The sequence below is a fragment of the Trichechus manatus genome, unplaced genomic scaffold (assembly GCF_000243295.1).
Source record: "Trichechus manatus latirostris isolate Lorelei unplaced genomic scaffold, TriManLat1.0 scaffold00039, whole genome shotgun sequence".
Lineage (NCBI taxonomy): Eukaryota > Metazoa > Chordata > Mammalia > Sirenia > Trichechidae > Trichechus > Trichechus manatus.
In genome coordinates this window covers 10167627-10181494 of record NW_004443975.1, presented here as the reverse complement: position 1 = coordinate 10181494, position 13868 = coordinate 10167627, and the positions used below count along the sequence as shown (strand labels likewise).

Sequence of the window (13868 nt, the reverse complement as noted above, 5' to 3'; positions counted from 1 at the left end):
GAGTGAATTTAGTCAGTCACAGAAGGACAAATATTGTATAAGACCACGATTATAAGAACTCAAGAAAAGGTTTAAACACAGAAGAAAACATTCTTTGATGGTTATGAGGGTGGGGAGGGAGAGTGAGGGTTATTCACTAACTAGATAGTAGATAAGAATTATCTTAGGTGAAGGGAAGGACAGCACACACTACAGGGGAAGTCAGCACAACTGGACTGACCCAAAGCTAAGAAGTTTCCTGAATACAATCAAACACTTTGAGGGACAGAGTAGCAGGGGTAGGGGTCTGGGGACCATAGTTTCAGGGGACATCTAGGTCAATTGCCATAACAAAGCTTATTAAGAAAATGCTCTGCATCCTACTTTGGTGAGTGGTGTCTGGGGTCTTAAAAGCTTGCAAGCAGCCATCTAAGACGCATCAATTGGTCCTAACCACCTGGAGTAAAGGAGAATGAAGAACACCAAAGACACAAGGAAAGCAGTAGCCCAAGAGACAGAAAGGGCCACATAAACCAGAGACTTCATCAGCCGGAGACCAGAAGAACTAGATGGTGCCTGGCTACCACCAATGACCGCCCTGACAGGGAACACAACAGATAGTCCCTGATGGAGCAGGGGAAAGGTGGGGTGCAGAACTCAAATTCTAGTAAGAAAACCAGACTTAATGGTCTGAGACTGGAGGAACCCCAGAAAGCATGGCCCCTGGATTCTCTGTCGGCTCAGAACTAAAACAATTTCCGAGGCCAGCTCTTAAGACGGATTGGAGTGGACTGTGGGATGTAAAGTGATACTCGTGAGGAGTGTGCTTCTTAGCTCAAGTAGACACAAGAGACTAAATGGGCAGCTTCTGTCCGGAGGTGAGATGGGAAGGCAGAGAGGGTTAGGAGCTGGCTGAATGGATATGGGGAACCAGGGGTGGAAAGGAGGAGTGTGCTGTCACAGTATGGGGAGAGCAATTAGAATCACATAATAATGTATGTATAAATTTTTGTATGGGAGACTAACTTGAAATGTAAACTTCATTTAAACTACAACAATAACCAAAAAAAAGAAGAAGACAATGACGTCCAGTCTTTCCAGAACTATGCTAACCAAGGCCTCTGGTTTACTCTGAGATATTCCCTGACAACTTCTTCTCAACCTACCATGTAGGTAAAGTTAAAATTTGGATTCATCTTGCTTTGAGATTCTCATGGAACTCTGTAATAAAACTAGAAACATCATAAACTGTTGCCAAAGCAAAGCCTGGGAATTCCTGGGTATAATAAGTGGATCCATGATGGCATTTTGGTTACAAATTCCTGCGGTTACTTAGAGATGGTATTCCACACTCTGAATTTGACTTTTGAGCATCACAAACATTTTTCCAGGCCCACTAATTGTGCCCTCCTAATTTGCATGAGGGCAGGAAAGTATAAAATACTCTCTGTAAGCCCCTAATTCTATAGATTTTTTTTTTCTCCTATCAGTTACAACCAGAATTTATATTGGAGGCCCACCTCTTGGCCCCACGTTTGGGGTGGATTCCTCTCCATATCTATAATCCGACAGAAAAGTTCAGAAAGTCACCCCAAGACCTCACATCTGAATTTGAACATGAATCCTGGAGCTCTGGTCTACCACAATGAGCCCCTCTCTCCCTGGGGCCGCTGCTCTGTCCAGGCCACACACAGACAAGGATGAGAAGACTCCTTACCCAGCAAGTCTCCTGTGAGGTTGACGGGTAGGATGATGCACAGGGACAAGAAGTTGACCACCACCAGCAGCGAGATGATGTGTCTCTGGAAGGACAGGTAGTGGATGGCATCCTCTCCACACCACTCCAGGATCTGGTCATTGCTGGCCAAACACACACACAGAATCTCAATGAGTGGCAGTACCACACAGGGTCCTTGGGGCCTACTATCCTATGAGGTAGGGTCTATTATTATCCCTTTTTTTTTTTTTTTTTAACTTAAGAGGAGACAGAGGTATGGAAAAGCTGTGTAACTTTCAGGATCACAGACCTTGTAATAGCTGAGCTACGACACGAACTCCAGAGCCCCCACTGTTAGCCCCTACGTCATACTCCTGGGTGAAGAACTGACCATCACTCCATTTGATGTCACTAGAAACATCTGTGGTTGTGGTACATGAATGAAATTACTGCACAGCCCTTCGCTGCTTCTGGGAACAAAGTCACTGACAAGATGGCTGCTGGGAATCACGTTCAGAGGTAGGGAAGTGTGTCCAGGCTCATGGCCCCACCCCTTCCTCCAGTCTCCCCTCAGGAGAGCTGGGAGAGAGAGATGGAGCCAATGTTACAAACATTCTAACTCTCAGTCCATCCTACCCTCCTGCCTCCTCCCTGTGACGCCGCCATAGCCTGAGGGATAGGCAAGTGGCCTATTTGCCCTTTTCCACCCTCAGTGCTGTATCTAGAAGCTCTGGGTCGACTGGGGACCTGGAAAATCCCAGGGTCAGACAGCCAGACTTCAGTGTTCCAGAGGGAGAAGGGGGGTCTCCCTGCCTCTTTCCCTCTCTCCTGACAGGGCTGTGTTCCCAGAAGGATAGGAAAGCACTGCACAAGCTGTACAAAAGGAAGATCGGAAAGGCGGTAAGCATGGCTCTGCAGTCAGACTGACCAAAGGTGAACCCTAGCTCAGCCACCTCTCAGCTACATGACTGGAAACGGGCCATGTGACTTATCTGAGCTCAGACAGAAGGCAGAGAAACTACTACCCACTGTTGGGAGTGGTGGTTCAGTGGCAGATTCTCATCTTCCATGCAGAAGACCTGGGTTCAATCCCAGCCAATGCACCTCATGCGCAGCCACCACCCATCAGTCAGTGGTGGCTTGTGTGTTGCTGTGATGCCGAACAGCTTTCAGCAGTGCTTCCAAACTAAGACAGACCAGGAAGAAAGGCCTTTGATCTAATTCTGAAAATCAGCCAATGAAAACCCTATGGATCACAACAGTTCAAGTGGCAACCAATTATGGGGATGGTGCAGGACTGGGCATCATTTCACGCTGCTGTACTTGGGGTCACCATGAGTCAGGGGCCAACTCGATGACAGCTAACAAGGACAACCACCTGACTCCACTGACTCATCAGAGCTCAACAGAGACAATGGGGATAAAGCACCTAAGACTGTACCTGGCACATAGCAGAGGCTCAAAAAACGTGGTTGCTGATACTGTTGATGTTTACTATTTATGTGGAGGACAAAACTTTGCAACTAACTACATTGTTTTCACTTCTAAATAAACTACCAAAATGCACACACTTTGCCATGTGTTTTATAAATGAATATTAATGAAGATTACAACCAACAATTAATATTTTCGTCTACAGTTTTCCTTGAGACGCGCTTCTGACTTCCCCATTTTACTGAGGAAAGGCATGGAAAGAAACTGAGAGGCCTCTCTGCGTGTTCCTTGAAATGTTGGCTGTGAGCAGCTGTTAAAATTTAATTGCAGCTTTAAAAAAGTCAAAGGGTAGTCTGCTCTGTAACTAGGGGGAAAAAAAATACTGGTAGTTGAAATGGAAAGATCTTTCTGATATAACATTAAAATGAGAACGCAGAGCACGGAGCCGCATACACTCTACAACCCCACTCAATGAAAAACGCATTTCCATCCATGGGAGAACGGAAGAGAGCACAGAACAATGAGAGCCGTAAGGTGCAAGATAGAGGGATTGAGGTTGAAATTCATTAACAGCCTTTGCTGGTTAACATGAAAATGATTAAATCAAAGTTTCTGTGTCAAAGTTTCATTGGACCAGTTGAGACCAGAGGACTCCCTGAGATTATCGCCCTGAGACGCTCTTTAAACCTTGAACCAAAACTATCCCGAGATCATCTTTTAGCAAAACAGCAGAGTGGCACAGAAAAGATATTACCCATCACAAAATAAAAGATATTATCCATAAGAATGGTGCCGTACTCAATTGGAAGAGTGTAGTCAATGTCGCTGAACTGTGCATGTAGAAATTTTTGAAATGGTATATCTTTGGCTATGTGTATTTTCACCAAAAAAAAGGGTTGGGAAGTTAGAGGGTGGACATGTTGTGGGGTTGTTAACCAATGTCATAAACAATATGTGTACTACTGTTTCATGAGAAACTATTTGTTCTGTAAGCCTTCACCTGAAGTACAATAAAAAAAAGAAAAAAAAAGAATGGTGCCCTACTAAAAAACCATCTGTATGAAGCCAAAAGGTCAACATTTACTCTAAAGCAGAGAAGAAAAGGGAGCAGGGAAACTAGAGCACTGGAAACAGAACAACCGGAACGCAATTAAAGAGAAAGCTGACACATTGTGGAAAACGTAACCAACGTCACTGAAGAATTTGTGTGGAAATTATCAAATGGGAACCTAACTTGCTATGTAAACTTTAACCAAAAACACAATAAAATATTATTTTAAAAAAAAAGCGTTATCGGCTTCAGGCCTGTGATGGGTATGGTATGAGTAGGGTAGGGGTGGGCAGAGCCCCAACCAGCAGTGGCCGTAGAGTGTGGAAACCACGCAGTGAGCAGCTTTCAGAAGTGGGCTTATGGGAGACTTAAATTTTTTATCTTTTTTGCTTCCTTTTTTGATGAACTTTTTGCACAGAACATTATGACTTCCAGCATCAGAAGGAAACGCGTCCTAGTGATGTGATTTTTTGGTGTTCAGGGAAGGGTGTTGCCGTTCTGAGCTGCCATCCAGTCAGCCCTTGACTCACGGTGACCCAATGAACAACAGAACAAAATGCCATCAGGTCCTATGCCACCCCCATGATCGGCTGTGGATTGGACAGTTGTGATCCATAGGGTTTTCACCGACTGATTTTCAGAAGCAGATCACCAGGCTTTTCTTCCTAATCTGTTTTAGGCTGGAAGCTCTACTGAAACCTATCCAGCATCATAGTAAATGCAAACCTCCACTGACAGGCAAGAGGTGGCTGTGCATCAGGGACATGGGCCAGGACTCAAACCCTGGCCGCATGTCTCCCACATGGAAACTGAATTCTACCACAAAACCACCAATGCTCTGCAGGGTGGGGTGACAAATCCTCTCCCACCACCGTCCCCTCCCTCCCTTCCTGGAAACACTCTCTCCTGCTTCCTGCTGCTCCAGACCAGAGGTCACTAGCTTCTGCCTCAGAAACTCTGCCTCCCGCCAGTTCCCCTGATAACACCTCCCAGCAAACCTGACTTCTGACATAACACTCTCATGTATCAGTCCATCTGAAGTAGACAGAGCAGGTACTATCCTTGGCCCTTTTTATAGTCGGGGAAACTGAGGCCAGAGAGTTATATATTACCCAATGTCATATAACTACCGTATTTCATCAAATCTAAGGTGTCCTTTTTCATGTTTTCACTTCTGAAACGAGGTGCACTCTACAATCAAAAGGTGACCATAATTTAATGGGCAGCATTCTCTCTTTCTTAAAAAAAAAAAAGCCAAAACCAGCTGCCTTCAAGTTGACTCGGCCGCACGGCGACCCCTTTTATGTCAGAGTAGAACTGAGCTCCACAGGGTTTTCAGTGGCTGGTTTTTTGGAAGTAGATGGCCAGGCCTTTCTTCTGAGGCACCTCTGGGTGGACTCGAACTGCCAACCTTTTGTCTAGCAGCCAAGCACATTCACCGTTTGCACCTCCCAGGGACTCCTCTTTCATACGTCCATCTTACAATGAAGGCTTCTTAGATTTGATGGAATATGACAGCAGGTGGCAGAGCCAACTCATATCCAGGTCCCTGACTTCCAGTTAGTGCTCCTTCCACCACAGGAGAGGTGACTAACCAGCTCTTAATCACCAAGGACCTCTTTCAGGATTTCTCTCCATGCTCCCCAAGTTTTAAACAAAAAAAGAAAACTTTTAACCAAATGAGCTGAATGTATTAACTAAGTCACAATTACTTTATTTCTCTACTTTTCATTAATTCAAAGACACACAAAACTGCCTAGTAGAGCTTCCATCCACAACTAATCAATGTTAGATATTGAATGGATATAAAAACTGGCTCTAATTAGCTTGTGCAGCATTATGAAGGATGAATGTATAATTTCCACTGAATATTTTGAAATTAAAAGTTCACTGCTACCTTCAAGAAGTCCTTGGGATCAACTGCAGTTTGGGAAGTCCTGCGCTACAGCAGGGGCTGGCATCTCCATCAGCGAGACTCCCATCCTAGAAACCTTCTCCTTCCCTGCCCCCATCCCCCAGGGGGCTGCCTGGTTGATCTTTATTCTCAGCCCCCACATACTGCTTGACCTGAACGGAAAAGTACGTGAGAGACCCCGTCTCAGGATCAGATATCTTGGCTCTTTCTTCCTGACTGGCCAAACACCAAGCAAACCCGCCAAACAAAGGCCCCACCATCACCCTGTACTGTACTTACTTCAGGCGGAAGATGGCCGTCAGCCAGGGGCAGCATCCCTGGAAACAGAAAGAACTCAGATTAGTGTCCAACATCGGTGCCTTTGAGAGGCATACGTAATCATCATCTTTGACCTTAAATAACCGTTTAGCTTCCTGTTGTATAAAAATAATGCTTCTGTCCCAAATTCAGCCAGCTGCCCCTTGCACCAAACATGACAGAGTCTACATGTTCCCCAGTCCATTGTAATATGCACCACGTGCATAGAGTTCTTGAGAAACCAGCCGTGTCTGGACACTTTGCAGAATCACACAAGCTCCACGGTCAAATCATGAAACTTGGCTCAAGAGCTAAATGAAAGCCCAGGGAAGCTCTGTCGAAATTGGTGTGGACTTCTATTCCATCCATTATTTCAAAATGACTGCTTAAGATGTGGGACAAAGGAGAGAAACAAACCTAGTAAGTCTGACAGTCTTCTGCAGCGGGATTTAGGGAGGGAAAGGGTGTTGATAGATTTTAATGTCCATCACATCTCTTAAGGTTAATACTCCCTAAAGCTGGGCTATTACCCAGCTGGGAAAGATAAATATTTGCTCATCATTCATTCAGCAATTACTAAGCACCTGGTGGTGCCGGGGAACAGGCTGGCTAAGACATGATTCCTGCCCACATCTGGCTCCCATCCAGCAGGGAAACAGCAAGTCAGTAACGCACTGTAACGCAAAGCCAGGACGAGGATGACAGAGACACGTGCTGGGGAAGCTCAGGGGATTCCACGGCCAGTTCTGCCTGTGAGTTGCTCTAGTCTCATCACCTTGGGTCACCAGGCGGCCATCTTCCCTATGGTATTTTCCAAGCTCGAGTGCTTATGTTGATGTAGAGAAGATCTTTCACTAGGAGCGCCACAGCCCTGCCCTTGAAATTATTACTGTGGGTTCCCAGCCCAACCACAACCACAACTGTCCCTTAAATACCAACCAGCTCATTTTCAAAGTCTTGTTGCCCTGAGGAGGAAGAAGATGACAGCCTCCGGAATCTAGACTCACTAGAGGGAAAAAGGGGGGGACAAAAAAGGCAGATAATTATTTTAAAAAGTCTAAAAATATATGTCCTGTATATTGCTGCCTCTTAGAGCTCAGGACCAAAGCTACCAGCCTTCAGTGGCTGTGACACAATATAATTCACCCTGTGAAAAATGTAGCTGAGGGCAATGGACCAGTCCCAGGTATGGTCAACATACAACTCTAACCCTTGGGATGAATAACAGAGTTGGGGCATTAATAGACTGTCTCTGCATGACACATCCTTGAACCTCAGCCTGGTGACTGGTCTACGCACGGTGACTGGTCTATCTAAAGTGACTTCCAAGTGTTGCCTGCGTACAATATATTTCCTAATATACCAAATAAAACTTGGAATAAATACTTTACCAAATCTAAGACACCACTGGTGGTAAGGTGAAAATAACTACAGTAGCTCAGTTCCAGAGGGTGGGGCTGCTGTTGAGGCGGGCCAAGAAAATAGGACCACTACCCCAAAGTTGGTGAGGATGGCTGCTGTGTCAGTCGGCCAGGGGAATGGAACCACTTAGGGCCACAGGAGTGGGGCCACCATTCAGGTGGACCAGGAGAATGGGGCTACCCAAAGCCCAGGGAGCTAGGTCTCTGTTCTAGTGGGCCTAGAAGGCAGGGCTGATGCCCAGGGCTGAGGGGCCCCTACCCAGAACCTAGCCAATGCCCAGAGTCCAGACGGTAGGGATATTTTCCCAAGGGTCCTAGAGAACAGGATCATTTTCAAACCTTCAGAACTAATGAAATTTGCTCTGCTGGGTTTGGGATTTGCATGTTTCCTGTGACCTCTTCTTTCTCTCCATTTGGAATGGGAATGTCTACCTTGTGCCTATTCCACCATTGTACTTTAGAAGCAGATAACTTAATTCACAGCTCCACAGATGGAGAGGAATTTTGCCCCAGGATGGACCACATCCAGAGGCTCGCCCGTAATTGATTTAGAGTTGATACCGAATGGGTTAAGACTTAAGGGGATGATATGATAGGGTGAATGTGTTATGCACGTGGAAGGACATGAATTTTGGGAGCCAAAAGGGTGCAAGGAGCCCCGGTGGTGCAGTGGTTAAGGGCTCGGCTGCTAACCAAAAGGTCAGCAGTTCAAATCTACCAGCTGGAAACCCTATGGGGCAGTTACACTCTGTCCTGCAGGGTTGCTATGAGTCAGAATCGACTCGATGGCATTGGGTAAAGGGTACAATGTTATGGATTAAACTGTGTCCCCCCAAAATATGTACTGGAATCTTAACCCCTATACCTACAGATGTAATCCTGTTTGGAAATAGGGTTTTCTTTGTTATATTAATGAGTCCATACCAGTGTAGAGTGTGTCCTAAACCTAATCAGTTCTGAGTTATAAAAAGAGCAGATTACACACAGAGACACACACTCACAGGGAAGACAGACGCCACAAGGATCGTCTACAAGCCGAGAAACCAAGAACATCCAGGGCTACTAACAAGGAGGGAAGTGACGTGACCAAGACCCTGACTTGAACTCTTAGCCTCCAGAACTGTGAGACAATCAATGAGTGTTCTTTACGGCCACCCACTTGTGGTATGTGCGTTACCGCATCACTAGGAAGCTAAAACACCACCATCGATAATAAGATGCATCCTGGTTTCAGAGACGTGAACATGCGCACTTTAGAGTCACTGAACCACAGCGTTTTGTATTATGGCATTTGAATCAGCTCACTTTTGAGTACCCTGTAAAACCATCCTGTGTGCTATGTATCCGGGGAGTTTGCAATATGTGAATTTTTGCTTTCCTCTATTTTCTTACTCCTGGCCCCACCATCCCACAACCAAAGACATAAAACACAATGAAACGTAACTTTCAAAGCATTTACAGATACACTAGCTCATCTGATCTTCACTGTGCCCGTGTGAAGAGTGGTGTCTTAGTTATCTAGGGCTGCTGTAACAGAAACACCATGAGTGAGTGGCTTTAACAAACAGACATCTATTCTTTCATGGTTTAGGAGGCTAGACATCCGAATTCATGGTGCTGGCTCTAGGGGAAGGCTTTCTCTGCCTGCTCTGGGAGAAAGTTCTGTCTCTTTCAGCTTCTCTTCCTCGGTTCCCTGGCGGTCCTCACATGTGCTTCTGTATTCCCGCTTGTTCTCCTTGTCTCTGTGCCTGATCTACTCTTTTTATTTCTCAGAAATGATTAGGTTTACAGAAGAACTAGATGGTGCCCGGCTATCACCAATGACTGCCTTGACAGGGAACACAACAGAGAATCCCTGACAGAGCAGGAGAAAAGTGGGGTGCAGAACTCAAATTCTAGTAAAACGACTCAGTCTGACTGAGACTGGAGGAACCCCAGAAAGCACGGCCCCTGGACTCTCTGTCAGCCCAGCACTAAAACCATTCCCGAGGCCAATTCTTCATACAAAGATTAGACTGGACTATGGGACATAAAATGATACTCATGAAGAGTGTGCTTCTTAGCTCAAGTAGATACATGAGACTAAACGGGCAGCTCCTGTCCAGAGGTGAGATGGGAAGGCAGAGAGGATCAGGAGCTGGTCGAATGGACACGGGAAATCCACGGTGGAAAGGAGGAGTGTGCTGCCACAGTGTAGGGAGAGCAGTTAGGGTCACATAACAATGTGTGTATAAATTTTTGCATAAGAGACTAACTTGAATTGTAAACTTTCACTTAAAGTACAACAATAAAATTTTAAAAAATGATTAGGTTTAAGACATACCTTACCCTGATATAGCCTCATTAACATAACAAAGAAAATCCTATTCCCAGATGGTATTACATCCACATAATAGAAAAAAAAAAAAAAAAAAAAAAAAAAACCTTCCAGTTGATTCTGACTCATAGTGACTCACACGTGCAGGGTTAGGATTCCCACACATGTTTTTGGAGAACACAGTTCAATCCATAACAGGCGGACAGGAGAACATCAACCCTAGTAAGTGCAAGACCAAGACCACACAGCCAGGAGGGTGGTGGGTAGGGGTCTCTGATTTCCAAGTGCTCTTTTCTATCATCTATTCACCTCCTGGGGGTGAACTGCTGTATATGCACCAGATGTGCCAAAAGGTTCAGCCCCCATATGAAGCAAGAGGCTCCACCACCTAATCCCGAAGTCATCATCACCCACGGGCTTTCATAAATGCCTATGTGGAGAAAGAATGGGCCTTCACAGCTGTGAAGAGGTACCTATATCTCCTCTTCCTGGTCCAGAGGACTCTTCTCCCTTCCCCCAGACCTCATTTCAGCACTAGCCTGGGGGGGTGAGCTTGAGGGGTCTGCCTGGTGTTCCAGGGGAGGCTCTGGCCTGTGCTCTGGGCCAGCCTGTATTTACCCCACCCGGTTCCTCCTGCCATATCTGACACAAGATCCTGGGCTGCAACAGCCAGCTGGAGCTGGAAATTCCAGCTGTGCAGATGTGTAATTCATTGTCGTCCTTCAGGTGAAGTAAGCAGAGAGCCGTCAGAGCCCAGGATAGAGCTGGAAGGACCTGAGGTGTGGACTCATCTGAAGCCAGCTGAGTTCGAGCTGTCACCCACACTGATCCTGAAGGAGGAAGGAACAGCTCGCCTCGGACCTATTACCCTTCTTAATCCACTTCACCCCATTCTCACCCCCAAGCTAATCAGTTCAAAGAACCAAAAAATCAGTTGCTGTCAAGTCAACTCCTACTCACGGCGACCCGTGTGTGTCAGAGGGGAACTGTCCTCCATGGGGTTTTCAGTGGCTGACTTTTTAGAAGCAGATCACCAGGCCTTTCTTCTGAGGTTCCTCTGGGTGGACTTGAACCTCAAACCTTTCAGTTAGCAGCTGAGCCTGTTAACCGTTTGACCACCCAGGGGTTCCAATTTAAAAAGAAGATAGTTTAAACTATTCAAGGTGAAAAAGAAAACTGGCATCCTCCTCAGTCATGATGAAAGCCTCAAACAGCTAAAACAACTAGCTGTCCTCCGGAGCCTCAAGCAGACAAGGTCTGCAGTCACGGCCTGGCCAGAAGCCCTGGGAGAGCTGGGCTGTGACCCTCGGGCTGGGGAAACAAGAGCTTCCCGCAGTGGGAACACTGGGTGATCAAAAGTCTACCCCACAGACAGGGGACAAGCTGAGACCACCACCACCAACCCGCAGAGCACAGGGTCTGGACAGAAACTGGGGCCACGATTTACTAGCTCTGGGCCACAGACAATTTCAGGTTCTCATGGTTCTCACAGGCACAACGAGGGTCCTGCAGTGGACCTCGTGGTCTGTGGGAAGATCAGAGGGAACGGAGATTCTGGTACAGGCCTGGTAGATATTCTTGATGAACACAATCTAATATCAGCATCACGTGTGGGCCCAGCTGCACACAGCCACTAACATCCAGCTGCAACCAGGCTAAGGCGTCCGGAGTGGGCAGAGGGGGAGAAGCAGACACCAGCTTTGCCAGGAGGAAGCCCACAGCTCATTAACGGCAGGGGGCAGAGCCACCTCCTCCTCAGCCCACTCTGCCTCTGTTTCCACCTCTGGGCAGGTGGCTAAGGAGGAAGGAAGCAAGGCCAGGCCCTAAAGCCCATACCCAGGGATGCCCAGCTCCCACCTCCCCATGCCTGTGACACTCACACACACTCACATTCTAGACGATGTATCTTTTTTACCTTTCTGTTTCTGATGATACCATAGCAATGCGGCCGTAATCCCAGAATCTTCTTCTTATGAAGGAAAACACCAATATTAAAATCTAAAAGTAGAAAAGAAATTAAACAAAAAAACACAGTGGATGGCTTCTAATTAGAGAAGACAGCTATCTTAGGGGCAAAGCCCACCTGCCTAGAATTGGGGGGTAGAAGGGCCTTGGATATCATCAAGGCCATTTTATGTATGAGGTAACTCTGGATCAGAGAGGGTACTGAGCTGCCCAAGGCCACACAGCAAAATGGTCAATGCTTTGCTCACCCCTAGATACTTTCATTTATGTTCAAGTCATGAAGGTCTGTCAGGGCTGACACCAAACCTTCCCTGGCGCACTCCTAGTCAAATACATCAGCTCTGTAATTTCCATCAACAGCCACAACCTTCCTCAGCTCTGATCTGCCTTCAGGGGCCCCTGAGCAGGAAGGCAGGGTTTGCTCTTACAGCAGCACTGAGGACCAGCCCCCTTCTTCACTTTATGTGAAATTTCATTTTTAATTACAGAACCAAGGTAGCAGAACTCCCCAGGCTGAGCAAGAAATGGTCAGATTTCTCATTTGAGTTTGGTTCACCTGAAGGCCAGCCCTGTAGACCCACAGTGGGCATGGGGGCAGTGGTGCTCATGAGGGCTGGTGCCCTGTGCCAGCTCAGCCTCCAGTAAGCTGGGTGATCTTGGCTGAACTGTGTGCCCTGCACAAGAGGAGGGGCTGGACTAACAGTCTCTACAAACCCCTGTAGATTCTAGACTGTCTCCTTACTCCCTACACCTCCACCTTTGCAGGTTCCCTGGCCTGTTCCTGCCTCTTGCCCATCTCTAGACAGGCTCTCATCCCTCAAGCTTTGGGGAGGTAGAGAGATACAATTTAACTAATGTAACAAAATATCATATCCCTGCCTGCCCTAGTCAGATACTGGGGTTAAAATGTGGGTTTTGTTTCCTGAAGGGGATCCAGAGGTGCTGAGTTCTCGTGGGATTTTCTCAAGGTGCATCAGGAAGTCGTGACTTATTTTCAAAGGCAGTGAGCCATGCTGCAGGATAAACACAATGGCTGCTCAGCCAGCGCCACTCTCTCTGTCCCCCAGCTGCTGCTTTCTTGGAATGTGTACCATTCACATTTCCCACGAGTCCATGTTTCTAGACCCCTCTGGCTCATATGTGCCCCCTCCATAACTTCCTGCAATAAAAATCCACCCCCCACTAGCACACACCACTGGAGATTGACTCACTTCTCAAGCAACGCTGTTCCAGCCATACCCACCCCAGCCTGCCTGGGGATCCTTGCCCAGCCTTCCTCCCCAGACTCTCTACTTTTGCCCAAACCCTCCCCATCCTGAAGGCTCTAGATCACAGATCCAGGAGCACCCGATGCTCCATCAATTCCACAAACTGGGGCTCTCAAACCCATCAACGCACCCCTGCCTACACCCCTCTCTCAGCCAGCGTTGGTAAACATGAGCGTGTTTTCAATCTACAAACGGATTTTAGCTCCAGTGACTGGGTTATTTGGTACTTAACAAAACAAAACCCAAACCCATTGCTGTCGAGTTGATTCCACCTCATGGCGCCCCCATGTGCTTCAGAGTAGAACTGCACTCCACGGGGTTTTCTTGGCTATAATCTTACAGAAGATCACCAGGCCTTTCTTCCATGGCACTGCTGGGTAGATTCGAACTGCCAAGCTTTTGGTTAGTTTGTTACTAAGAGAACCCTTTTTCATGAAGGTAAGTAGGTAGCAAGCATGTTTCCACATCAGCCCATAGAGGACCAACAATGTAGCAAAACTCTAA

The 13868-nt window shown here is 46.8% G+C and overlaps 1 protein-coding gene across 3 annotated transcripts in view; it reads right to left on the bottom strand.

Moving 5' to 3' along the window:
• Positions 1–13868, bottom strand: part of TMEM63A (transmembrane protein 63A) — a 44179-nt gene that overhangs the window by 23212 nt on the left and 7099 nt on the right. For 2 of the 3 annotated variants that reach the window (XM_023730934.1, XM_023730933.1), the window contains exons 3-6: positions 12047–12129; positions 7333–7399; positions 6376–6413; positions 1697–1839 (exon numbers count right to left, since the gene is read on the bottom strand). In XM_023730934.1, the coding sequence (XP_023586702.1) occupies positions 1697–1839; positions 6376–6413; positions 7333–7399; positions 12047–12129 (331 nt within the window). Of the gene's footprint in view, positions 1–1696; positions 1840–2725; positions 2779–6375; positions 6414–7332; positions 7400–12046; positions 12130–13868 lie in introns of those variants that run through there. The other variant, XM_023730935.1, reaches the window with a different exon arrangement.